Raw genomic sequence first — 27,332 nt, forward strand, 5'->3', positions numbered from 1 at the left:
ATGGCACCAAAGAGCATGTATGCTTTAAATTTTTTTTTAATGTTTTATTTATTTCTAGGAGAGAGAGAGAGACAGCGTGATTAGGGGAGGGTCAGAGAGAGAGGGAGACACAGACTCTGAAATAGGCTCCAGGCTCTGAGCTGGCAGTCAGCACAGAGCCCGACGCGGGGCTCTCGAACCCACGAACCGCGAGATCATGATCTAAGCGAAAGTCGGACCCTTAACTGACTAAGCCACCCAGGCGGCCCAGAGCATGTATGCTTTTTTTTTTTAATTTTTATTTATTTATTTTTTTTAATTTTTTTAAATTTTTTTATTTATTTTTTAATTTTTTAAATTTTTTAATTTTTTTAATTTTTTAATTTTTTTAAATTTTTTTATTTATTTTTTAATTTTTTAAATTTTTTAATTTTTTTAATTTTTTAATTTTTTTAAATTTTTTATTTTTTTATTTTTTTAATTTTTTTAAAATTTTTTTAATTTTTTTAATTTTTAAAATTTTTTAATTTTTTTAATTTTTTATTTATTTTTTATTTTTTTAATTTTTTTTAAATTTTTTTAATTTTTTTAATTTTTTTTTTTACAGAGCATGTATGCTTTAATGTCTGGTTTCTTTCACGCAAAATGTTTCTGAGGTTCATCTGTGCTGTATACACTCATCACTCACAGCTTTCTCTCACCTGACAGGAGTCCATTGGATGAATTGGATGAAGAGACCGTGGTATCCACTCTACTACCGATGGGTATTTGAACAGTTCCCAGTTTTCGGAAATAAATGCTGTGGTGAACAATCTTGTTCATGTCTTTTGTTGTTGTTGTTGTTAATGTTTATTTATCATTGAGAGACAGAGCGAGACAGAGCACGAGCAGGGGAAGGACAGAGAGAGAGGGAGACACAGAATCTGAAACAGGCTCCAGGCTCTGAGCTGTCAGCACAGAGCCCGATGCAGGACTCGAACTCACGAACCGTGAGAACATGACCTGAGCCGAAGTCAGCTCAAGTGACAGAGCGTCCCAGGCGCCCCCATCTTGTGCATGTCTTTTGATGCCCATGTGCTTGCATTTCTGGTGGAGATCAGAGGCTGGAAACATTCAGTTTTAGTAGATACCACCAGGTTCCCAAAGTGGTTGAACCAATATATTCCCACCAGGAGGAGGGAGCGGTCTCACTGCCGCTACCCTCCTATTTCTCCTGCTGGTTGTCAGTTCTTCTTTCCAGCTTCTGGCTCCAAGATCGTTTCCTACACTCCTCCAAAGGGAACATCTTCCTGAGAAGTCAGGCTCTTGCCTACAGTCATTTTTAAATAGCTACTGTCTCAGCAACCAGAAAGATTCTTTTACTTATTATTTTTAAAAGTTTTAAATGTTTATTTATTTTTGAGAGAGAGAGTGTGTGAGAGAGAGAGACAGATGGAGCATGAGCAGGGGAGGGGCAGAGAGAGAGGGAGACACAGAATCGGAAGCAGCCTCTAGGCTCTGAGCTGTCAGCAAAGAGCCCGACACGGGGCTTGAACCCACGAACCCTGAGATCATGACCTGAGCCAAAGTTGGTTGCTTAACTGACTGAGCCACCCAGGCACCCCCAGAAAGATCCTTTTAAAAGGTAATATCCTGTTCCTTCCTTGCTCAGATCTATTTTATTTTACTTTACTTTAATTTAATTTTATTTTATTTTATTTTATTTTATTTTATTTTATTTTATTTCTGAGAGCAAGAGAGACAGCATGCAGGGGAGGGTCAGAGAGAGAGGGAGACACAGAATCTGAAACAGGCTCCAGGCTCTGAGCTAGCTGTGAGCACAGAGCTTGACCTGGGGCTCGAACCCACGAACCGTGAGATCATAACCTGAGCTGAAGTCGGATGCTTAACCATCGGAGCCACCCAGGCACCCCATGCTCAGATCTTTCTAGGACTTGCCTTCATTTTAAAAATCTCAGTCTGTGCTCTGTGGCTTTGGTCATCACCTGTTCTTCGTACCTCGTTTATGGCCACCACTTATCCCCATCATTGGCTCCGGTCCCTATGACCTTTTAGTTCCTTAAACACACCAAACTCGTTCCACGCCACATCTACTGTTCCCTCTGCTGGCGATGTCCTTCCCCAAATATCTGCATGAACTCCTTGGCAGACCATCTTGGCTCAAACATCTCAGTGATGTTTTACTTGACATAAGAAAATTTAGAATAAGAAAAAAAAAAACCCAAAACCAAAAAAAGGTTATTACATGCCTCCAGTGGAAAACTGTTCCTAAGACACTCTTTCTGCGGATTCGCTCCGATTCCGTTGCCTCGGAGCTATTTTAGTGTTATAAGATGTAGATCTCCTATGGCAATGCAAATGATTCTGGTCTTTGGACAGGCAAATAAATTGCACAGGGTCAGCTCAATTGACTTCCATCCCTTTCTGCGGAATAAGGAAGAAGCCGGTTTCGAATCTATTTGCAAATTCATTTCAACATTCCTCATCTATAAGTGCGTTGTGTTCTTTGATTTCTCCTTTGAACTGGTTGTAACATCTGCCTGCTCTCCTCATTAATAATAAGTTAAATACAATCTTTAACACGGGTTCATTTTCTTCTTTATCTGCACGAGAGTCACGATGTTACCTTTTTTGACAATTATGTTTTAACACTGACCTGCCTTGACCCAAGCTCTTTGTATCTCGTTGCTGTTTTACTTTCTTCAGAGCTAGATCATCATCTGAAATGACTTTGTTTGTTTCTTTCTTTACTTGTTTTCAGTGGGTCTTTCCCTGTCTCGGCCACTGCATGCGGTGGACGCTCCATATAAATACAATAGATTGAATGAAGGAAAGTACAATAGCAGCTGTATACTACCCCTCATTCTTTTCCTGTCCTTCCTTTCCTATAGGGCCATCTGTCTTACCTGTGTTCCACCCATGTTTTTCCCACGGGGCCTCCCCTGTAGGTTAAATAAGGCCAGGCCAAGCCTTGTTCTTGATGTTTCTGGCAGGTAAATAAATCATGTGTTTAGGGCTCAGATGAGGCTTAGGGCGTTTCCCCACTGAGCAGATTGATAAGCAACCCGGTGAGACTGGGTAACTTTGGGAGTGAGAAAGCCTTCTGCAGAAGCGTGGATTTCATGATCTCACCCTCCCCACAAGGATACGGGGTTCCCAGAGGTCAAGTGCTAGTGGTCATGTGGCTGGCTGGTGCCAGAAATAGGGTTGGGGCTGGGATCCTCTGATTGAGAAATTAGCACTGTTTTAATAATAAAAACCAGCACACGGAGCCTACTGAGTGCCAGGCCTGCCTTCAGGGATCTGTTTCCATTAACTCATCCTTATGACTTTTAGGCGGGGGAACCGAGGGCCAGAGGAGAAAGTGACTAGTCTCAGGTCCCACAGCAACGAGTGGTACAGCCAGGACCTCAGCCCAGACAGGAGGGCCCCGGAGTGCCCACAGTAAGCCGCCACACCAACTAGAAGACTGTAGAGAAGGAGCAAACACTTGTTGAAAATGTATTCCAAGCCAGGCCGGGCTCTGTGCGAAGGGGTTCTCAGCATCCGCTCGTGTCATCTTCTTGATACCCACTGGGGGAGGTGCTGGTATTGACCTGAAAGGTTCCAGAGTCCCCAACACCACACTTGTTTTTGACACCAACTTCAAAGTTCAAGGGTCCTCAAGACCACCCTCAGTTTACAAAAATGACTCAGAGAACTCGGAGAAGTTGCTCTTGGGGCGCCTGGGAGGCTCAGTCGACTAAGCGTCCGACTTCAGCTCAGGGCACGATCTCGTGGTCTGCAAGTTCGAGCCCCGCGTCGGGCTCTGTGCTGACAGCTCAGAGCCTGGAGCCTGCTTCAGATTCTGTGTCTCCCCCTTTCTCTGTCCCTCCCCTGCTCGTGCTCTGTGTCTCTCTGTCTCTCCAAAATGAACAAACTTTAAAAAAAAATGAAAAACGAAAAGTTGGTCTACTCACTGTTACGGTTCATTACAGCAAACGGATGCAGATTAAGATCAGCTAAGGGAGGAGGTGCAGGGGGCAGAATCCTGGAAGCATCCAGGTCCGAGCTTCTGGTTGTCCTTTTCCAGTGGAGGTATGCTAACGGCACTAAGTTCCAGCGACCACGTGTGACATATATACAGAGAATTGCCAACCAGAGAGGCTCACCTGAGCCTTGGTGGCCAGAGTTGTTGCTAGGGCATGGCTGACTTAGTCTCCAGCCCCTCCAAAGCTTGAGCTGACATCACAAGGTCCAAGGCCCCCTACCATAAATCACATGTCGACCGAGGCCATCTGGTGTGGCCCATGGCTCCCAGGTGAATACTCCAAAGGCTTAGAATTTGCCTCCTGGGAGCTGGGGACAACTCTTTCCATAGGCAAGTTTCACTCTTTACTGCACATGTGCCCATTTTGCAGAAGAGGAAATGGAGTCTTGGAGATATTAAATGACTTGCCTGGGTCACGCAGCTAGACCAGGATCCGAGCCCTGGCATCCCCACTCCAGGACCCCCTGCATCTGGTGCTCTTCTGGAAACTTCAGTGCCTCTGCTGAGAGAGACATTAACCCAGGAGAGGAGATTTTCATCACCTTCTCATTTCTCCAGTTATCAGATAGGTCATGGTTAGAGTATATTTAAGAGCTCTGTCAACCTCTGTGTCATTATGGGGGCCTGGGTAGGGATCTGTTTGGGAAACTGTGTCACATCCACCAAGATCCTACTTCGTGTGGCCAAAGAATCACACTTGATATTGTTTCCGTGTGATTACAGAAAACTCCAGTGTACGTGGGATGGAAACACAGATTTAACTCTTACTCATCAGGGGTCTTGCGCCTTGCACTGGGAAGGTCCCGCAGGCGCTGCGGTGAATGAGTAAGACATAATCTGGGCTTTTTCATGGAGCTTCAGTTATGTGTTGTGGGAGGAAGGGAAACAGACAAATCACCACACGTTATTTCCACCATTCCCCTTTTCTTGAGCAGGCTAGGATCCAGCTACAGTGATGTACTGTCAGATATTTACTGAACAGATACTATGTCCCAGGCACAGGTCAATGGAAGGGCCCAGGGAACAGAGTGTGGACAGATATGGCCCTTGCGCTCCGCGAGCTCATCCTCACGTGAACGGAAGACAAGCTTATCTGCATGTATCTCCACTCAAGTGGAAGAAATACACAGAAGTTTTTCATAGGTAACATAGTTCCCAACAGTGGTGTAAACCAGGAAGGAAACAACACAAGATCGGGGTAGATAATAGGTGGAGGGGGTCAGGGAAGGTGTCCCGTAGGAGGCGACACCGAAGCCCAGAGCTGCTGGATGAAGAGGAGCTAGCCGGGTGAAGATGGGGAACAGTGTGAAGACAGAGGCAACAGCATGTGCAGAGGACCTGAGGGAGAGAAAAGACCAGTTTGGGCAGAATGTGGTGATGGAAGGGACGGAGAAGTGGGCTGGGCCGCGTGGGCCAGACAGTGCTTGGATTTTTCCCAGGGGTGGTGGGGATCTGTTGAACCACTCTCAGAAGGGACTGGCACCATCTCACGTATTCAAGATCCCTCATGGATGTCATCTGGACACTGGTTGGGGGTGGGGTGTCATCAGGACGCTCCATACTGCTTCTTACCTCTAGCCTGTGCACAGGCTGTGCCCTCTACCTGGAGTCCTCACCTGAGTTGCAGAGCTCCAGGGTTGCCCTGGCTTGGCTCTACCCAACTTTCCTGAGCCAAGCAATGGGTAAGCAAGTTCCTTCCTAAGCTCTACTCATATCTTTTTTTTGTTTGTTTGTTTGTTTTTATTTTATATTTTTTATAGCTTATTGTCAAGCCTACTCATATCTTTTTTTTTTTTTAAAAATTTATATATATATAAAGAAGAGAGAGAGAGAGACAGCGTGAGCAGGGGAGGGTCAGAGAGAGAGGGAGTCACAGACTGAAACAGGCTCCAGGCTCTGAGCTGGCAGTCAGCACAGAGCCCGACGCGGGGCTCGAACCCACGAACTGCGAGATCATGACCTAAGCGAAAGTCGGACGCCTAGCCAACTAAGCCACCCAGGCGCCCCTACTCATGGCTTTTTAACTGTACCAGGCTATGGCATGTCCGTCTGAAGATTCAGCTCAGAGTCTCCATTGTCTCTACTGCCTCTCCCAGAGCTTGTGTCCTTTAGTGATGACCTTGAGGCCTGCCAGAAGTCAGATGTACCTCCTGTTCCAGAAGAGGAACATTATAATGGGTTCAATATTGATTCAGGGTCATGTGCATTCTAACATTTACTTGGTTTCTGGCACTCTAATTTTTTTGACTATGTGATGAGCTGGAAAATGATAGTAGGGATGCTTGGGCATCTGTTCCTACTGCTCTGTGACTATGGAGAAGTTGTTTTATCTCTGGGGGACAGTAGTTGCCATCATAAGAGCTGTCACCTTTAGGCACCCCTCTCTACAATGAGCACCCTGTAAAGGTCATAGGATGCGCTCATTGAAGGTTCACATCCACCCTACAAAGTCCTGTCATGACCATCATCACCACCATTGTTATCACTGTCACTTACCACCATCACCACCACCATCACCAGCATCACCACCACCATCACCACCTTAGCACCATCATCACCAGCATCACCAGCATCACCAGCATCACTAGCATCACCACCATCATTGTCAACATCATTTCCATCATCACTGTCATCATTGCCTCATCGCCATCATCATCACCATCATCAGCACCATTATGTCCTCATCGTTATCATCATTGTGACCATCACCATCATCATTGCCACCATCATCATCACCATCATCACCAACACGAAAACCCATCATCATCACCATCACCATCATCATCCCCTCGTCACCATCCTCACCATCACCACTTCATCCTCACCATCATCAGCACCATCACGGTCACCATCATTATCTCATCACCCCCATCACCACCATTGTTTTTTTTTTTTAATTTTTTATGTTTTATTTATTTCGGAGAGAGAGAGAGACAGCACAAGCAGGGGAGGGTCAGAGAGAGGGAGACACAGAATGTGAAACAGGCTCCAGGCTCTGAGCCGTCAGCACAGAGCCTGACGCGGGGATTGAAATTACAAACCGTGAGATCATGACCTGAGCCGAAGCTGGACGCCTAGCCGACTGAGCCCCCCAGACACCCCCCCCATCACCACCATTATTGCCCAAATCATGGTCACATCATCGCCACCATCATCACCACCACCATCATGATCGTCTTTGTCATCATCTCCCTCATCACCACCATTATCTTCATACAATCAATGCACAGGAAGAAACTGAAACTAAGCAACCAGTACACACACACACACACACACATATGCACACACAACCACACACACGCACACACACAGAACAGAGGTGGGACTCAAACCAAGTCACTCTGACTTCAGTGCTCCACTCTCACCATTAAGTCACATGTCTCCTCCTGTAAAACGCCATGGTTGGATTTAATGACCTCCGGGACCCTGCTACTCAGAGTGCGGTCTCTGGACCAGTAGCACCTGAGAGCTTGTCAGAATCGCCGAATCTCAGGCCCTACCTTGATGCTACTGAATCAGAATCTGTATTTTAAAAAATCCCCTGGGTGATCTGTAGGCACATGAAGTTTGAGAAACCTCACCCTAAGACATTTGTCCTCTAACGTTCTGTGAACTAACACCTCTGCGTGGGGTGAGGGGTCCCTTCCAGTTTGACAATGTGACTCCTACATGCCCCATTCTAACCATTCCACTGAAGTGAGGCTGGGCGGAGAAGTTCTTCCTTCCTTCTCCGAAGCGTCTTCTTGTTCAACAGATAAGGTCAAGTGCTTCTCAGACTACATGACCTGTGGATCCCCAGGAGAGATTTCGGCAGTTTGAGGCAGTTGCTGAGCAGGACTCTGCACTTACCAGGTAGGGAACCCTTGCTGGCTGGGTAGGTGTTCGCCGAGGGAGAGACGCCGCCTGCATGCCTCTCCCCAGGGCCTCTGTGCCGCCAGTCCCTGCCTGGGATGCCTCCCCTCCGTTTCTCACTGCTGGTTCCTTCCTGCCACTCCCATCTCTCTGCTCAAAGGCCACCTCCCCAAGAAGCCTTCTTGACTCTTCATCTAACTAGTCCCCGCCCACCCCCAGTCACAGCCTCATCCTATTTGCTTCTCAGAACTCACCACTGTTTTAAATGATCCTCTACGATTTTTTAAATAAAATTTCTTTTAGTTCACTTATTTATTTGGAGAGAGAAAGAGCACGCACAAGCAGGCGGGGAGGGACCAGAGAGAGACGGACAGAGAGAATCCCGAGCAGGGATCCCACGCCGTTAGCCTGTCCAGCCCGACACAGGGCTTGATCCCACAAACCGCGAGATTGTGACCCGAGCCGAAATCAAGAGTCAGACACCCAACGGACTGAGCCACCCAGGTGCCCCTATAAATGATCTTTTAGGACCTTTTATCGTCTATGCTCGCCCCACAGAGGGTCGCTCCATGGGGGCATGGCCTCCACCTTTCCAGTTTAATGCTGTATTCTCAGAACCAAAACTACTGCCTGGTACTTAGTAGACACTCAGTAAACATTTGTTGAATGAATGAACAGCCTGAAACCCTAGACAGAAACCCTATCTGGTGCTGATATGCTTCAAAATCTAAATCACCCAGAAAAATAAGTGGATGTAGGGCAAAACGGCCCCAAAGGGCCAAAGTCTTTTTAAAAATTTTGTTTTTAATGTTTATTTATTTTGAGAGAGAGAGAGAGAGACAGGGTGAGAGCAGGGGAGGGGCAAAGAGAAAGGGAGACAGAATCCGAAGCAGACTCCAGGCTCTGAGCTGTCCGCACAGAGCCCCACGCGGGGCTCGAACCCACCAACTATGAGATCGTGACCTGAGCCGAAGCCGGAAGCTTAACCGACTGAGCCACCCAGGGGGTGATTTTTACACCTCTGAAGTGGGACAGCATCTCAGGCGTGGTGAGGGAACCGCTCACCCAAAATAGCAGAACCCAGGGCATAGGACCTCAGAGCCTTTCAGCCACGGGCTTGCCAATGAAAGTAGGAAGGGGTGGGGACCACAGGTGATCACCGGGAACCTTCTGGAGGGAACAGAAGTAGAGAGATGTGCAAATTGCCCGCTAGCCTCTGTGTCCTCCGCCGTGGGAGCCGCAACACAGGCTCTAGAAATACCTCTTCTCTTTTGCCCAGGAAGAGAGGGATTGAGGAGAGAGGCTTTTCGATCTCTCTCAGAGGCTAGGAAAATCTCCCGGGGCCCCCGTAAGGACTTTTAGGGAAATCCTTAAAGCGCTTTCTGGGACTGGTGGAGCCTAAATCTGTCCTGGGAGGGTCAGCTGCCCAATGGCCAGCCAACCCATGAAGCCTTGGAAGCGGCATTTCTGTATTAAAAGGCCACTTTTCGAGGAGAAATGCTGTGGATACATTAAGCTGTCGCCTGTTCTTTGGAGAACCATTATTAATGGAAAACAATAGATTAATAGTTTTAAAACGCTTGTTCAATAAGTAATTTTTATGGCTCTGGATAGAGCCCATTAAACATTTCTGTGTGTTATTATAAAGAAGTTTTAAGCGTAAAATCATAAAGTCAATAATCAGAGAATTAGTCACAGCGGCCAGCCACAGGCCATTAGTTTTAGGCGCTGTCAGACACCTGTGGCTTTCGCCGGAGAGTTTTCCTTTCACGGCAGTGCTTAGCGGCGCCAGGTGGGGACAGAGAAATGACGGTGCCTGCTGCCTTCCATAAACTTGAGGGGACAGCAAGCAGGTGTGAGCAGCGGGATGCCAGGCAAATATTTACAAAGTGCAGACGTGAATGCAAAACTAAAACGATCCAGGTCTATTTGCACATCCAGGCTGAGACACTTTATTTCCCCAGTGATCGCCTACCTTTCAGAGCCGCCCTCTGCCAGAGGCACGGCCTTGATCTCTTGCTAAAGACAGAGGCGGAGGCTGTGTGCTTTTAAAAGGAACGCATGTCACCAGAGAATGCCCACATAAAGGCTTCCAGGGCTGTTTTCTGAAATAGTGTATCCGTCTCGCACCAAATACACAATTGAGTCAAGAATTTGAAAATGAAACTGTAGGCTTTAAAATTTTTTTAGTGTTTATTTATTCTTGAGAGAGAGAGTGGGGAAGGGGCAGAGAGAGAGAGAGAGAGAGAGAGAGAGAGAGACAGAATCTGAATCAGGCTCCAGGCTCTGAGCTGTCAGCACAGAGCCCGACGCAGGGCTCAAACCCACAAACCGCGAGATCATGACCTGAGCCGAAGTCGGACGCTTAACTGACTGAGCCTCTCAGGCCCCCCAAAACTGTGACATGCACAAGATGGGGGCACCTGGGTCGCTCTGCCAGTTGAGCATCCAACTTCGGCTCTAGGGACGCAATGATGAATGATGAACAAAATAAACACTCTGACCCATGGAGCTACATTTGGGTGTGGGGAGCCCAGCAACCAATAGAATAAATAAGTAAATTAGATAGCAGTTTAGAAGGTCACAAAGGTCACAGAAAAAGGAAGCAGTGTTAGTAAGAGAAGGACAAGAAGAGTGTGGCCTTGTTGAGAAGATGACATTGGCACAAAGACTTGAAGGAGGTGGGGAAGTGAGCCGTGCAGGTATCTAAGAGAAGGGAGCTCCAGGCAGAGGACTCAGCCAGTGCAAAGGCCCTGGGGCAGAAGTATGCCGGGCATGCTTGAAAAAGGGCAAGGAGGCCAGGAGGAGCAGAGGGAGGGAAACAAAAAAGCAGGAGTGGAGATCAGGGAGGTGAGAGGCAAATCATGTGGGGCCTTCTAGGACTTTGGTTTTTCCTTGGGGTGAAAAATGGGGAGGTTTGAGGAGAGGTGAGGCATGATCTGACCTAGTGTGGAACGGGATCCTGATGGCTGCTATGTGGAGAACAGACCAGTAGAGGCTCAGGAGGTAAGGGAGAAGGTTGATACAGAAACCCAAGCCAGGGACCAGAGTGGGGAGAAGGGGTGAGATTCTAGGTGTATTCTGAAGGTAGAACAGATACGATTTCCCGGTGCTGTATACCTTTTCAGCCTTGTCCTTTTACAGCTGCTTTTCTCTACTCCAGATAAGGAGCTTCTAGGTTTATATCTGGGTGTCTGAGATTTCTGAGATTCCACATGCAGAGAAGTGGCCTCTGCCAACCACACTTCTGTCCTTTGCTTATCATGGGGACTTGGAGGGCCCCAACCTCCTGAATTCTTTTCTTTAAACATTTAAAAAAAATGTTTATTTATTTTTGAGAGAGAGAGAGATACAGACAGAGCACAAGTGGGCGAGAGGGAGAGAGAGGTGGAGACACAGAATCCAAAGCAGGCTCCAGGCTCTGAGCTGTCAGCACAGAGCCCGATGTGGGGCTTGAACTCACCAACTGCGAGATCATGGCCTGAGCTGAAGTAGGTCGTTTAACCAACTGAGCCACCCAGGAGACTCCTGAATTCTTTTCTTACCAAATGTGGCTGCTTCCAGTATCCTGATCCTGACGGTGACTTCATGTTTGTTTGTTTTTATTTATTAAAAAAATTTTAATGTTTATTTATTTTTGAAAGACAGACAGAGAGAGAGAATGAGGAGGGGAGGGGCAGAGAGAAAGAGGAGAGGAACTCAAGTGGGCTCTGAGCTGACAGCAGAGAGCTCAAGAGGGGGCTTGAACTCATGAACTGTGAGATCATGACCTGAGCTGAAGCCAGAAAGAGCTAAGTATGAGAGCAGATGTCAAGAATATCAAGATGTTACTATATCGTTATTCCTTTGTAGAAACAGAATGGAGAAAGACAGAAGAGAGGAGTGAAGCCCAGGCTCCGCCCTCTCAGTTTTGGACTGCTGGGTGTATTCACCTACATCAGAGGCTGCCTCCTCCAGGAAGTCTTCCTGATAGTTGATCACCTCCGTGTGTTGAAACTGCTTCTATCGTTGCCCTTGCTGCCCTGATTAATAACGAATCTCCTCTCCCAGCTGTCTCTGGCTGGATCTGGAATGCCTTTGTTGGGGGGGAGGGTACATACCCTCAGCGTTTGGGCCTGACACACAGTAGGTGCTTAGTAAGTGCTTACTAAAGTGAATAAATGGTGTGGCCAGATTCGCAGAAGTTGACTGACCTTTGAGCTGATGGAGCATAAGCCTCAGGGCCCCTCACTTGCACTGGCTCCTCAGGTGCTCCACATGACCATGACTGTGAACCTGGCAAAAGATATGTTTGTATTTTTTTTCCTAAAGAGGCCCGTCCCCCGAATTGCCTGAGCTCCAGGCGTCAGGGCCTGGAGCCTGCCCAGGAAAGGTGGGAGAGGCGGGGTTTGGGGGCTGGGGTCCGAGGGCTGCGCTGAGGCCAGTTGGCTGGGCAGCGGGTGGGGTGGGGGGGAGCAGACTCTTTTTCCCTGATCAAGCCCAGAGTTTCTCCCGAGGGGTTCGCGGTGGGGGGAGCAATCACAGAATCTAACCTATTCCTTCTCTTTCTCTTCCTCTCTTCAATCGCTTCCTCTTTGACACTCCCCACCCCCACCCCCTCAACACAGTGGCTTAGTCACTGACCTCTTCCGAGCCTCACCGCATCCATAAAATGGGAACAGGGAAGCCTACTTGAGGAGTCATCTGCGGTGCTCGAGGAAGATAAGGTGTGAGCAAACATTTGTTGCCCATCAAGCGATGTTCAGGCCCAAGCTCTTGTTCTGTCCACCCAGGTTCAGGCCTTCCTGAAATCTACAAGTGTCCCCAGCCCTGAGGGCTTCCCGGTGGGGGCTGCGCTCCAGGAGCCCAGAAGCCAGAGCCAGGCTCCCAGGCCCCACAGCCTCGGTCTCCCTTCCCAGCCCTCTTCTTGACACCTTCCCGGCTCCCAGCCAGTTGATGTTAACCATGCTTGCTATGAATAGTCACTGACCTGTAATTGCAGCCTATTAACTGTGCTTCCCTCTTCCATTTGCACACATGAATTTTGCCATACTTCCAGAAAGCAAATTACAGGTTGGAAATCAGAATATTTCAAACAGGGGTGAAAAGGTTGGAGCAGAGCGTCTGCTTCAGAATGAAGTGTCCACCGTTAACGTCCAGGCGGGGCCAGGAGCGTGTCTACTGTGGGTCCACATTCGTTCAAGTGACAGGCTCAGAGGGCCCAGGGGACGCGGCGGGGGGTAGGGGGGACATCCCAGACTGGGCTTCTCTCCAAAGGCCGTGGCTCCTGAGACTCGAGACGTGGCCGGGGGGAGAGGTGGCCGCGGGAGGTGCACCGTGGCACTGCTGTCCCACAAACATTTGCGGCCCTGGCCGGGTGCCCGGTCCCCCTGGGCTTTGTCTGAGCGACTTGGGAGGAGGATGGGATGGGGGCCAGGCGTGTTAAAGGTCTCTGAACTAGCTGGCACGGGAGACAGTGGGGGCTCTGGGACGGTCCCCAAATCTACAACATTGTGCCCTTGTGTTCTCACTGGCTAGACTGCAAAAAAAAAAAAAAAGGCTAGTTTGGTTGCTCCTTCTTGAGCTGGGTAAAGTCAAGGAATTAGAGCCTTTTAGCCATAAAAGGACCTCAGATACAATCGGGAGCAGTGTCCTCACTTTAACGACCAGGAGATGGAGGTTCCTCCCGAGCTGAGCTCCTTCACTGCCTTGTGGGCCCCTTGCTTTGTCTTGAGTCCTGTGGCGCCTCTGGGAGCTAAAGAAGATTGGATGGGTGGGTGGTTACAAACGCAAATGCCTACGGGGGCCAAGCCTGCCCCAGAAGGGAGTGTGCCAGGCGCAGGGGCCACTACAGACTTGCACTCATGTCTTTATTTAGCAAATACTTTACTGGCACCTGCACCGGCCCTGTTCTAACTCCTTTGCAAATATCAACTCGTTGCATCTCCACAGCGATCCTGGGTATTGGTACTGCTGCTTTTACCCATCCTACAGAGGGGAGCGTCAGGCGGAGGGGTCAGGAGGCCTGTGGAGGAGGAGGGCCGTGAGCCAGGCAGAGCGCGGGGTGGGGGCGGGGGGCATGGCCGAGGCCGGCACAGCCTCCCGCCCTGCCCCCCGCGCCCCCCTGCAGAACGGCAGCCTCCACTCCACCCCGGCCTGTCTGCCTGGCCAGCCTTTCCAACTTTTCATGAGACACTGGAAATCCGTAATCGTATGTGAACTCTCCTGATGTTAACAAGTTGACTTTTAATTTTGTAAACATGAAGTGGCTCCAAAAAAGATGCCGTATTTGACCTTGAGGGGGGAATACTGGTGTGCCAGCCCCTGCCTGAGAGTCGAGGGAGATGGTCCTGGGGAAGGAGAGATGAGGGTGGAGAAGGGAGAGAAGAGGTGTTGGGAGAGAGAAGGCCACCCATGACGATCAATGTTCATTCAGCGAGCATTTATGTAGCACCTACTGTATGCCAGACACTGCACTGGTACTAGGGGAACACATTTGATGAGTTGTGGAAGAGCTTGTAGCCGTGTTCCCATCTGGTCTGAATTTTAACAAGAGCGCTGTGGCAGAAGGGACCCCCACTTCTGGGAATGCCCCCAGGCCCGGAGGCCTGAACTCCTAGCCTTGGGCTAATGGGCAGACTGCTCGGATAGTCCTCTGCCTCCCAATCCTCAGGAGCAGGGCCCAAGTGGGAGGTCTTTCTCTGCCCACTCGCCTAGTGTTAGTCCTCCTAAGAATCGCAGGGTCTACCCCAGGACCCCCAAGCATTGTGCCCGCGTGATGACTTTTAACATTCCAAGGCCGGTCACTTCTCCCCCTGCACTGGGTCTGCAATTCTGGGAGCTACCGCCAGGGGGACGGTGCGGCCAGTGTCACCAACAATGGGCAGACTTGCTGAGAAGCACAGGCCCGGCTCCTGGCCCGGGCGCCTGCTTTGCCTCCAGTGACCAGCCGGGATGCGTAGCACCCTTCACCAAGCAAGGTGTGGGAGCGCACGGTGGCCCCACGTCCCAGAACATGGACACAGAGAGGTGGCGGCCCTGGCCCCCCTCCCCCTCTCCCCACCCGAGAACCTCATCGAATTGACTGATTCATTCCTGGTGACTTCTGCAGCCCCTGCTTCCGTGCCTGCACCTTGAACTTGCATTAAGTTTTAATTAAAGCTGTTTCACTGGCCTTGCCCTTGGCTAAATGCAGCTGTGGGCACAGGGCACACAGATATTTAATACTCTGCCTCTCCCCGCTGAAGGCGCAGGGTGCCCAAGGGTGTACCCGAGCCGTGCCCGCGAGCAGCGATCTGCGCTCTTGCTTAAGTGTGCCCACAGGCCCCGAGCGGGAAGGCCGGCAATAACTATTCATTGCCCTGGGTTAAGTGTGCCCAGGGGCACCCGTAAACTCAATGCAGTGATTAGCGATTGCTCCCAGTGAAGGCTGCCCAGGTCCTGCGGAATGTCCTCGGCCCTAAATATAGCCTCTGCGTGAGGCCTTAAAGGGCACGGTGCTGATCGCAAGTTTCCTTCCTTCTGGAAACAGAATCACTTCTCTCCTTAAAGCCTGGCCTCCAGGGGCTTCCCTGCCTTATCCCGGGTTGCGGAGGACGGACGGGGTGCGGAAATAGCATGGGGGCCCAGGGAACATTCGAATCCTCTTCATCCCTCTCACCACACCCCATCTCAGCATCTTTGCTGCCCAAGTGAAGGCAGCACCTGCAAAGACGGAAAAGATGGAGATAAGGGGGCTCGCGGGCGCCCTGAACCTGCTGCCAGTGGGCGTCCCTCAAGGCCAAGCGATAGCAGGGCGGGGGCGCCGAGAAGGCCGAGCTGGCTCCTCCTGCCTGCCCCCGTCTGTCCCTGCCTCTGGAGGAGTGGGGAGTGGCCTGGGAAGGATGTCATTGAGGCCAGTCAGTCCCCTGGGCTTCACCTCCACAGCTTGTTCCGGGCAGGGGGTGGTCAGGTGCTGTCCCAGGGACCCTCTTTGGGTCTGTGACTCCCCCCCTGCCCAGGTCTGAAGCAAATGAAAGGGAGCTGGCAGGGTGGGGGGGCGAGGGGTGGCGAGGCCATGGCTGCAGCAGGAGCTCCAGGGAAGGTTCTCTGCTCTGCCCTGACCGGCACCTTCCTTACCATCTGCGAAATGGGTAGAACGGTGCCCCCCATGGGGCTGCTGCAGGGCTCACGGGCAGCAGGGTGACCCGCTGTCTGGTCTGCCTGGGACTGCGCTGAAAGTCCCACCGCAGGGAACCCCCTTGGCCCCGGGGAACCTGGGGGGGTGGTCACCCCTAAGTATGGAGCCATAGGTATGCATGCCAGGCCCATTGCCGCACTCTCTCCACCCTTGACTATTGGCTTCGAGAAGGAAGGAAAAAAAGAGCAAGAGAGGAAGACAAGGGAGGGGGGCCTGGGAGGCAGCCCCGATGGAAAGCGGGCCCCGAACCGCGTCTGTGCCGCGCACACGGCTCTTGGCCCCGCCAGCTGCGCCGGGGACCCCAGCTGCCCCCTTGGCCGGCCCCACGGCGGCAGCTGAGGCAAGACATTTCCCTGGGTCTGTTGACACTTGAGTCCCAGAACATAAATGATTTTCTTGTCTTAATGAGCAAACAACCCAGCCGGCAGCGCTCGCTCGCCCGCCTCCTGCTGAGGTAATTGCCACGCTTATGTGCTCGGGCAGAAATGTTTACTCGCTCACCTTTGCCAACCGCTTGCCAGGAGCCCTTGCTCCCTCTTTGTTCACAGTCTCCCTGACGCTGCCCCTGGGAAGCGCCGGTGGCCAGGTAGGTGGGGCAGGAGCCACATTCTAGAAGGCTCTGCCAGGCCCGGTGCTCAGGGATCTCCAAAGCAGAAGGTTTTGGTGTCTGTTCTCCTGTGGACGGGCCTGGCGGATGGTGCCAACCTTTCCTGGGCTTGTGTCTTGGCAGCAGAAGCTAGATGCTTCGCCCGGTGCCCTCCAAGCAGAGACCTGAGGCAGCCCGGGAGGGAATCTGAGGAGGGCTCCCGGCTTTGGGTGCGAAGCTGGCCAGGAGGCCTCTGAGGTCCCTCTCACGCTAACATTCTCTCCGAGAAGTCTCCAGTGACGGGGAGCTCATTCCTTGGTGAGGCTGTTTCCATATCGCACACACCTCCCCCTGGCTGGTCCTAAGTCTGTTCTCAGCGGCGTCCTGGGTCCTTTCTCCATTTAACATCCTTTTGAGTATTTGAAGTCAGCTAGCTTTCCCTTCCTCGAGTTCACTCCTGAAGTCCTCAGGCCATGCCTCCTGGGATGGGACCTGGGGACTCCCTCCTGTCCCCCTCCCCCCATCCAGGCACCCACCTTTGTTCAAGGCCCCCATCAGCGATGTCCATGAACGCACTGCAAATGGAGCGGAGGGCGGGACCCCAGTTACGCCTGGCGGGATGGAGTATGGGCTGCCTGGTGGCGTCCGTCGCTGGTAAGGGTAACAGCACATTCATTCTTTTTCGTGTGCGCCCCACAGTGTGCCTACGATGCGAGGTATCTGCTTCCCCCCAGGGTAAGGAGGGCCACGCATCCAGTTTGCCTTCCTCCCCCCCCCCCCTCGCCCGGTCCTGCCCCTCCCCCTCCTCGGCCCTGTCGCTTCCTGAAGGGTCCCCCAGTGCGCCTTCTCCCGGAGCCCCTAGTGACCATGCCTCCTTGGCCTGTTTACGAGTGTGTCCTGTTTCTTCAGACCTGGGGGCTGCTGGCCGCTCTGAAAGATGCCAGCCTGGTGGGATTCCCTGCGGACATCAACACCGCGGCCGTCATCCGAAGTCCAAGGCGAGACCTTCTTCGGGGAGGTCAGTGGTGAGCAGGCTGGGGGTGGGGGGAAGATCCCGTGACCCAGCGCCCCTGGAGCCGCTGTTGGGGGCCACCCGCGAGGCCTCGAGGAGCGGTTTGCCGCCCCTCCGGTGCCGATTCAAAGGTCCACCTGAGAGACCGGCCAGATTTAGGCAGGCAGCTTAGAAAATTGGGCTCCATTAGCGTCAAGTGCTCAGCTCGGCAGATGCGGGCTCCTGCAATCAGGATCCAGCCCATCCTGATCATGGTGGCAGGAGCGTAATTATCATCTCTTTAAATAGCCCAAAGTTGCCGTGTAAGAGAAGACGGCTCACATGACATTTGCTCCGAGCTCGGTTCCTGCTAAAAATATCCAGGCTAAAGAATATTTCCTGGTGCATTGGAGCAACGGTCCCTGACCTGAGCTGGGTGACACTTGGGGCTTTAGTCTGCAGGCCAGTCTGGAAGTGGGAGGGGGCCCCTGTGGACGGAGTTTGGCTCTGGACGGAGCCGTTCAGAGGCCACAGGGGGACACTTCCGCCTCACCAGGTGCTCGACACCTCCGAGGACCTCCTGCCACACTAACTGGCGGGCGGCTCCTGCACCTCTTTTCTAGAAGATGCTTGCCCACCGGGTCAGGCCCAGGAGCACCTGCAAATCCACCCTTTCTGGATTCATCTCTCTCTCTGTCCATCCCTGCTGTGTTCCTCCCTCCTCTGGGCACCTTATCCCCAGGGCCCCGCCCCACTTCGCCTCTTCATAACCCCAACCTTGACTGTGAGTCCCTGAATTGCTTGGGACCAGAGAGACTTTGGCTCTCCCGGAAGGTATGAATGTGTGCGGAGTACGCACTGGGTGTAGAGTATGGATGAAAAGTTGTATTGTCTACTAGAAGCTTCCAAACCCGGGGTCTTTACTCCCTGGAAGGTCCCATGATGGGTCTGAAGATAAACATGGCAGAGGGTCTACACCTTTCAGCAGGCCCTCCAGGGCTCTGTGATCCATCAGTCATTGGGAAACCGCCCCCCCCTCGATCTAGACCCTGTATGTAATAACTATTTCGTTCAGCCTGGGGTGTCCTATAGAAAGGCCTGGAATCTGGAAGAGCACTTCCCACCTCTGGGAAGTGTAGATTCTAAGGAACTCTGTATGCAAAGCTGGGTGGATCAAAGGCTTCATCCTGCGTGGGTAGATCAGAGACGACTAAGACTCTGCATCTGATAGAATTTTATCATGGACCAAAGTTAATGAGGGAGCTCTGGCGATTTTGAGGCACTGGGGAGGAGCTCACCAGGCCCCCAAACATCTCCTTCCTTATTCATGATGCTTGAAACCCTTTATTTGGAGACAGGTGCTTTCATTTAGCCACCGCAGAGCTGGCTTAAAACGCCCCCATGAGGAGGCTGACACACGAAATTCTTGCTAAAGTGTAAACAATTGATCCGAGCTTTGTTTCTTTTCTTTTTTTTTTTAATGTTTATTTATTTCTAGGAGACAGAGAGAGAGACAGCGTGAGCAGGGAAGGGTCAGAGAGAGAGGGAGATACAGACTTTGAAATAGGCTCCAGGCTCTGAGCTGGCAGTCAGCACAGAGCCCGATGCGGGGCTCGAACCCACGAACCTCGAGATCGTGACCTAAGCGAAAGTCGGACGCTCAACTGACTAAGCCACCCAGGCACCCCCCGAGCTTTGTTTCTGAAGAGCAGCTTTGGTGAAGAAAGGGCACCCGGCCAGGTCCCTGAAGCTAAAGACGGTCTTGGTGGAGACATTTTCGCTGCTTCCGAGGGGCAGGCTTGCTCCTGGCATCTGCTTCCTTATGGGCCTTCACAGATGGGAGGGTCCCCTGGATGCTTGGGGCCTGTTTCTTCTCTTCTGCCCGGGCAGTGACACTAAACACCGAGGACGGTCATGTCCCCGATCAGGAAGCGCACTGTGCTGGCCCCAGGACAGCCACCCCGGTGCAGTTGGCCCCTGGAATCACCTTTTGTCTGCATACCTGCAATGTGTGTATTTTTCCGTGTCACGTGTCCTTCCCCATTCCAGAGCCAGGGGTCTTACTCGACATCCCAAAGCAGAGACTGGGTCTGGCCAAAAAAGGCTGCCATGTGGAGGAAATCCTGGTTCTGGAGTCTATCAGTCCAGCACCTTCACGGTGACCCAAAATAGAGTGTGCTGTGCTCAGCCACTTGGTGGGGGTCCAGCTCAGGGTCCTGAGGCCGGCGTCGGCCATCCTCGCGCCTTCTGGAGGCCCCTGCTTTGGGCCCCCGATGCCATGTGGAATCAGAGACACGGAAGGCAGAGCTGTGGGGCCAGCTGAAGATGGGTCTTGGCCACCTATGCCCCTGGGGCCTGACACTCTTGCCGGGTTGGGGGGCCCTTGAGAGGATGACCGTGGGGCACAGGATGCACCCTGCCATGTGAAACTCACCCTTTGTTGCCCCCCAGCAATGCCAGGAGGACCAAGAAGCCTCGGGAATGCAGGCTGTCTGTAGGGTAGCCCTGAACCTGCAATGTGCCAAGATGGCAGCCCCCGTCCCCGGACAGTGGAGAGCTACTTCCAGCCTGTGGGCCAGCGAGTCACCGTGGGGGTGTGCCTGCTGGTAAGAGGCGCACGCCACAGGATCCCTCTTTCCCTGGCCCTGTGATTCCTTCTGTGACAAGCCTTCCCTTCCTGGGCCTGGCAGGCCTCACACCCAGCGGTAAGCGGCAGTGTGGGGCACATTGGCTGGAACTGGTCCGGGAACAGGAGTGGCCGGGGAGCTGAGTGGTGAGGTGGCCGCTGGCCCTGGAATCAAACGGCCGGGTTGGGGGCGGGGGGGGGGGAGGGGTGCCGCCGGACCTCGGCGGGTCCTTTAACCCTGTGGAGCCTCAGCGTTTTCATCCGCCAAATGGGAATATGGGTACCTGTAGGGAAGACGGGGTTAGGAGCTTAGCAGAGTTCCTAGGACGAGACGAGGCATTTCCACCTTGGTCCGTCCGGCTCTCTGTGTGGGCTCCGGCTCCTCAGCTCACTTACTAACGGATCGGGCTCTTTGGCAAAGACGCGGTGCGACTTCTAATCCAGGAAGAATGCTCTTCGAATCGCGGCGTGTGTCCTCTCCGCCAGGACGCCGGGACCCACGTCTTGAAAGGGGTCTTCGGGGACAGCACGGCTAACAGACAACCTGGTATTTGCAAAACCACCAGGAGCAAAACCCATTGAAATACGGCATAAGGAAATACACATAATTCACAAATGATGTCGATCACTTTCATCTCAGACTTCACAACTGTCCTCAATAGAAGACAGACATGAAGGAGATTTAACACAGATGTTAATGGAGCAAGAATGCCCCGTTACCAGGATATGATGTTTCGGTGCTGCATAAAAATGTAATTATATTCAGAACTATATTTAAAGATTAAAAGGGGGACTGCCTACCACATCTAGCCCCAAATTCAGAATTAGAAACAAAGGGAAAAAAGCGGGGTGGGGGGTGAGCTCTAACAGTCTGCTAAGAATGGAAATGTTTCTTGAAAGTTTTTACACATTCTGGCTGTTTTTATTTTAACAGTTTCCTGCAGCAATGACATTGATTTTTGGAAAGGGAGGGCTAGATCTTTATCTGACAAATATGCACGAAGCACTTGCCTGTGGGAGGGTCTGGATGAGGCTGGGGCTGGGGGACGGGAACAGAGGCCACCGGGTTCAGCTCTTGCTCTCAAGTGGCGTCCAGTCTGGAAGTGGGAGGAAAGAAATGTCCAGAGAGGTATGGGCGCGGGGGGGAGGGCTTGGGGGAGATGACAAGGAGCAGGCGACCTTTGTCCCTGGCTTTGAAGAGAAGGTAGATTCTCGATAGGGACGTAGTAAATAAAATACAAAAACAACTGGGCAATGGCGATAAGAACATTTTAGGAAGACGTTTTGGCCTCCCTGGAAACATTTACACAGGGAAAGAATGTTCTCTGCCTCGTTTTATTAATTTAATATCAGCAGCCAGATCGACGAACTCTCTCCTTTCTCCCTGGCTCCCAGCATGCCTTCCCTGTCTCCCCCCGCCCCCCCCCCATAGCTTCTAGGTCTTTCTATTCTTGTTATGGTTATCAGTGCACAGTCCTATGTCTCCCTCTTGTATGGGAACTCTCTGAGGTCAAGGGCTGTGTCTTGTCCAGCATTTTATTCTTCATGGGACTGGCTATCATACCGCCTTCCCCTTGGTAAGCACTTAATAGATGCCCGTTGGACAATGTTTTCACCAGGAATTTTAAAAACACGTTTCAGACAAAGAACATTTTTCTCTGTGAAAATATATGACTAATGAGCCAGAATATTAATGTACCAGGATTGCCTAAGCCCTCAGTGGTTTACAGAGTCTTTTTCATCCCCGCCCTCCCCTACCCCGAGTGAAATATAGGAGAAATCCTGATTATTTAAGATCACAGATGTCAAGGACAGTGGACGCAATGGGCTATCTGGCTTGGAGAAGAGAAACCGGGAGGGGGGCTAAGCGATAGCTGTTTGACATTTTAAAGCAGAGGCTCTGATGAAAGTGCCTCTAGGGGTCAGGCCGGGAGTGTAAATGAGAAGAAAGCCAGTGGCCCAGGTGAGGGTGCTGAAGGCCAGGGAGAGGACCGTGGTGAGCGGGCGGGCAGACCCCGGACCCCGCTAAAGAGACGAAGTAGTTTTACTTAGCTGTGGCCCATTCCTGCCTCGTCAGGGAGGGCCGGCACGGCCAAATCTTCTGATTTTCCAGAAGCTGGTTACATTTTGTCAGTTGATCTGAAAACATATTTAAAGCCCAGGGCTCAGTCAGTTAAGCATTTGACTTCAGCTCAGGTCATGATCTTGCAGTTCATGGGTTCGAGCCCCACGTTGGGCTCTGTGCTGACAGCTCAGAGCCTGGAGCCTGCTTTGGTTTCTGTGTCTCCCTCTCTCTCTCTGTCCCTCCCCCCTCGCCCCCCCCACTCTCAAAAATAAATAAACATAAAAAGAATAAAAATTTAAACCCTTCTGCAGGCCAAACCAAACATGTCTGAAGGCTGTACTTGACCCTTCCAGGGGGATGGTTAGTGATGTCTGGGGAGATTTTCGATGCTAGCAGCATCAGGTGGGTAAAGGCGAGGGATGCTGTTGGACATCCCACGGTGCTCAGGGGCCTTTGCCACAACAGAGAAGGATCCGGTCCAGCATGTCAATAGTGTCGAGGCAGAGTCTGGTTCTGCATGGCTCTTGCGGCCGGGCCAGTGTATTTAGCCTCGAACACACAGGAAACCAGGTGGTGGCATCAAGCAGGGGTGGGGAGTTGGGACCAGGTGGTCTTTACAGAAAACTTAAAATCCTGTGACTCGGTTTCAAAAGGAGATTTTGACGTTCGCATATTCTCGAAAAGGACTCCAGGTTGAAGGTGTGTGAAATTCAGCCGATGAAGGCAGTTCCTAACCCAGTGCTTGAATTTGAAGCTCCTGAGCCTCTGTTTCCCCCTCTGTCAAAAGGGGGCATGGGTTTATATGGAAACCAACTTGAGAATAAACTATTTAAAAAAAAAAAGAAGAGAAAAAATAGTAAAGGGGGCATGGGTGACCCTTTCACCAGGGTGCTGGGGAAGATCTTGTCTCTTTGGGAGAGCTGACTCCCTCTTCCTTTCTGGAAAGTTCTAGAAGGTTGTTGTCTGCTTGAACTGTCACGCGAGGACAGTTCTCTCCACCATCCCCAGGAGAGAGGAGACCCTTCCAGCAGGAATGCTGCCGGCTTCCTCTCCCCAGTTCCAATCTGCAGGATCAACTGCCGCGGGAGGCCTCTGGGAAGGGCTTCCTCAGAGCTCCGCTCTCAAGCCTCCTGATGCCACTCTGTCGTCACCCGGTCTCCCGCCACAATTTCCCCTGAAGGGCTCCATCCTGGTGAGGTGTGGGTGGACCCAGTCAGTCATGAGACCCCCCATCTTTTGCCATTATTCCAAAAGGAGCCCCACTCTGACTTCCGCCCGAGTCTTCTCTCAAATTCAGAACAGTCCCCAGAGAAAACGGGGGCCCCCAAGAGCTCCCATCTGAGGGCAGCCGGCTTCCAGCTGTCCTGCCCGGTCCACAGCCCCCAGGGCCTTGAGGCAGAAGGAGGTGGTGGGTAGAGTCAGCAGCTGGGCACACAGAGAGAGGAGAACTGAGGCATGGCTCAAAGACCTTGTGGCTGGAGCCTGGGGCCAGGCCCGGAGCACCAGCCTGTGGGCGCGGTTCCCACAGGCTGTGTCTGGCCTGGCGTCCTCAGCAGAGCGCAAGCCCCCACCCCTTTATTTATGATGCCTTTTCTCTCCCCACTGCTCCCTCGCTGAAGAAGGGGCTTGGATCATTCCTGCAAATAGCAAAGCCTGTGGAAGCAGCATGGTCCCCAGGCTCCCTTGAAGAAGTGGGGTTCCCTGGACGTGCCCCACCCTCGGCTGCGCTGTCCTCAAGGCCACAGGAGGTGTGCAGGCTAGCCCCGCTCCCCTCCTCCCGTCTTCCCAGCCCCCACAGCCCTGACCGTGCGTTTGTTCTCAGCCGTCTCCCCCCCTCAGCTGCCTCTCTGGGGTCCAAACGGCCCAAAGGGCTCCTGGTCTCAAGGCCATCCATTTCCCTGACATCTAGGAAGTATAAGGCCTGAGCAGGGCCCCACCCGGCCACCAGAAAGCCCTCTCCTGCTGGAAATATTGTCCAATGCTGGAGGTGGGGGGGGGGGGGATGTGACTGCCATTTATCCCGGCAAGGGGGACCTGGACATGCCAGCCAGGAGGTCCAGCCTTTGACAAGGTTGATGACCGGCCCGGCTGAAGAGGCCTTGGCTTCCTGCTGTTCCCCCAGAAAGCTCTAGGAAAACAACATCCTTGGGGCGCCTGGGTGGCTCAGTCGGTTAAGCATCTGACTTCGGCTCAGGTCATGATCTCACGGTTCGTGGGTTCGAGCCCCACGTTCGAGCCCCAGCTCAGAGCCTGGGGCCTGCTTCAGAGTCTGTGTCTCCCTCTCTCTCTGACGCTCCCCTGCTCATGCTGTTTCTCTCTCTCTCAGAAATAAACAAAACCTTTAAAAATTTTTTAAAAAATAGTTTAAGGAAAAACAATAACAACATCTTCTATGACGGAGGCCTCAGGGCCATCCAACAAGGAGCCTAAGGAGCACCTAGACCCGTCACCCCCAGGACCAGGTCAGGACACCGCAGGCCCAGGACTCGTCCCCCTGGCTGGGAACGGACGCCACAGTCACTGCCCAGCCCCGAGCACTTCCCAGGCGTAGTGGCAGCAGTGTGGGGCCTGCCTGCTGGGAGCGCTGGCGCGCATGCCCTCTCACTGTCAAATGTGGGGAAGTGTTGGGGGGGGCAGCGGCTAGGGGGTAAGTGTGCAAGCTCTGTGGCCAGGCTGCTGTGGGTCAAGTCTTGGTCTCTCCACACTTGGCTGTGTGACCTTGGGCACTGACCTCTCTGTGCCTCAGTTTCCTGATCAGTCAAATGGGTTGGGGGAGTGATAATACTTGGGGCTGTTGAGGGGGAAGTGAGGAAATGAACGCAGAGCCTGGAGCGCAGGGTCCTGCACGCAGCGCGCGTAGTCAGAACCCATGAGCCATTCTCGTGGTCACGATTCCTGCCATTCAAGGAAATCTGAGCAGCCAAACCGCTGGACCCCCAGGCCCAGGTGGAGGGGGGTGTTAGCTTGCTCCAGGAGAGCACAGAAGGCCTTCAGCAGCAGCTCAGCCATTCTGGGGTGGGGGAGGGCTGGGTGATGATAAGGTCCTACAGGGCGAGACGCCCTCCCCTGGGCCTCAGGGGCCATGACCCTAGGTCTCTAAAGGACCCCATGAGAGGAGAATGGGGAGCATTACTGCTTTGTTTCCATGACTCACTGCTCCCTGCCTCCCGTTCCCATGGCAGCAGCTGGTACCCCGTCGGCTTGGATCACTCCGGTGACCCCCATTGACCTCCAGGGACACTGGGGCTCCCAGGCTCCCTGGCCCAGAAGCCCAGCTGTGGCCCGAGTGGGAGCAGCACAGGGAGTGGTTCACTGGGAGGGTGGCCCCCCGTCGCCACCCCCCCTCCCCGCCCAGGCTGGCCCGTCGCTGGAAGTGGGATTTGAAATACAGCCAAGGAGGGGGGCCGTGGGCAACGCCCGGAACACGAAACAAATAAATAAATAAATAATCAGGGTTGTCTTGGCTGATAAACGGTCTCTACCTCCAGGATGACTTCTCCCCGCTGCCCACCCCCACCCCCCCTTCCTCCTTCTCTGGGCAGATCCATCCCAGGCAAAAGCTTAATAGCCCCATTTAAGGCTTTTCCTTTTCACCACGGACTTGAGCTGCTCCTGCCATTACGAGGTTTTCAGCTTCTCTCTGAAATCAAATTACTGACTCCATTTAATTTTTTAAAAGCTCAGATGATTTCCCTTCTTGAATCGGAGCCGTGACTCCAGGGCCAACCCCCCACCCCCACCGGCCCTGACTGCCGGTTCCCCTGTGGGCAGACGGCTGCTGCCCAGGGATGGCGGCCCCCAGGCCAGGGCGAGCCTAACAGCTACAGTGGAGGGAAGCCAGTGGGGAGGAGGCCCCAGGCTGCGGACACCTGGCTGGCAGGTCCAGCCTGGCGGGGGGGGGGGGGGGGGGGGGGGGGGGGGGGGGGGGGGGGGGGGGGGGGGGGACGGGGGGGGTTGGGAAAGAAGCCTGAACTCTCCCAGGCTGGGCTCACCTCACTGGAGCCCACAGCCTCCGGGCTAGAAGACCTTGAGGGGCTGGTGGGGAAGGGGGTTAGAGCCCAGGGCTGATGCTGTGGCCTCCAGACCCCCCACCTGTCTTCTCTTGGTGCCTATCACGGACTCCATCGCTGGACAAATGTTGATGGAGCGCATTCTCTGTTCCAGAGCTGGGAAGGGAAAGGTGAATTGGACAGAGAAGGTCCCTCATGTGGGAATGAAAGTTCTAGCAACTCACGTGTGTGTGAGTTAGTGCTTATGTGTGAAGGTCGGGGGGATGGAGACCGTGAATCCACACGTGGACAATTTCAGCCGGCACTGTATGCTCAGAAGAGATGCAAACACACAACGTGGATGGGGCATAGGTTGGGGCAGGGTGGTCAGGGCGGCCCCTCCGAGGGGGGGCATCCAGACAGAGGGACAGCAGGTGCAAGGGCTCCGAGGAGGGTTGGAGGGACGGAGAGAAGGCCATGGAAGCTGGTGGAGTGAACGGGAGGAAGTGGAAGGGAGGAGGAGGCACACAAGAGCCCAGATTTTATCCTGGCTTTAAAAAACAGCTAGAAAGTGGACATCGAGGGGCAGGGGTGGCCAAAAGGGGACAGAGGAGGGAGGACCCCGGCTGAGAGAGGCCAACCCGCCCCACTGGAAGGAAAGGTGACTCAAAGGGCCCCTCTCGGGGGAGGGGCTTGTGCCACTCCACCTGCATCCAGATGACTCCGTGAAGGTGGCTGCAGGTGATGTCTGAGAAAAGTCCTCGCACTGGCCTGCAGCCTCTGTCTGTTTCCTGACCCCCCATCTCCCTCATCCCCTTCTCCATCTCTGCCGAACCACCCAGCTTTAGGACCTCGAAGACCCGGGGCAATCTCCCACCCCCCAGACAGTCCTATAAACCAGGGCTGACCCTTTACCAAGTCCCCCACATGTTTAACCACCCGGCGCCCATGGAGACGAGACAAAGGGAACGGAGTTAATGAAATCGCCAGCCTTTACCTGGCATAAATGGCTTTCCCCGCCGCGGGCAGCGCGCGTCGAAGCTGGGAGGATCTGGG

General features: G+C 52.8%; 1 protein-coding gene across 1 annotated transcript in view; it reads left to right on the top strand.

The window, feature by feature from the left end:
- The first annotated feature begins 7,678 nt into the window (after positions 1-7,678).
- The window catches only part of CUNH1orf127 (chromosome unknown C1orf127 homolog), a 53,738-nt gene continuing 34,084 nt past the window's right edge, over positions 7,679-27,332 (top strand). Inside the window, 13 exon segments of the mRNA XM_039234960.1 lie at positions 7,679-7,793; positions 7,796-7,861; positions 12,904-13,080; positions 16,568-16,605; positions 17,434-17,623; positions 19,646-19,726; positions 19,729-19,769; positions 20,048-20,135; positions 20,138-20,202; positions 20,709-20,769; positions 23,585-23,695; positions 24,127-24,190; positions 24,192-24,274. Coding sequence (XP_039090891.1) covers positions 7,679-7,793; positions 7,796-7,861; positions 12,904-13,080; positions 16,568-16,605; positions 17,434-17,623; positions 19,646-19,726; positions 19,729-19,769; positions 20,048-20,135; positions 20,138-20,202; positions 20,709-20,769; positions 23,585-23,695; positions 24,127-24,190; positions 24,192-24,274 — 1,180 coding nt within the window.

Source organism: Hyaena hyaena, unplaced genomic scaffold (genome assembly GCF_003009895.1).
Source record: "Hyaena hyaena isolate Hyena2069 unplaced genomic scaffold, ASM300989v1 scaffold_94, whole genome shotgun sequence".
Lineage (NCBI taxonomy): Eukaryota > Metazoa > Chordata > Mammalia > Carnivora > Hyaenidae > Hyaena > Hyaena hyaena.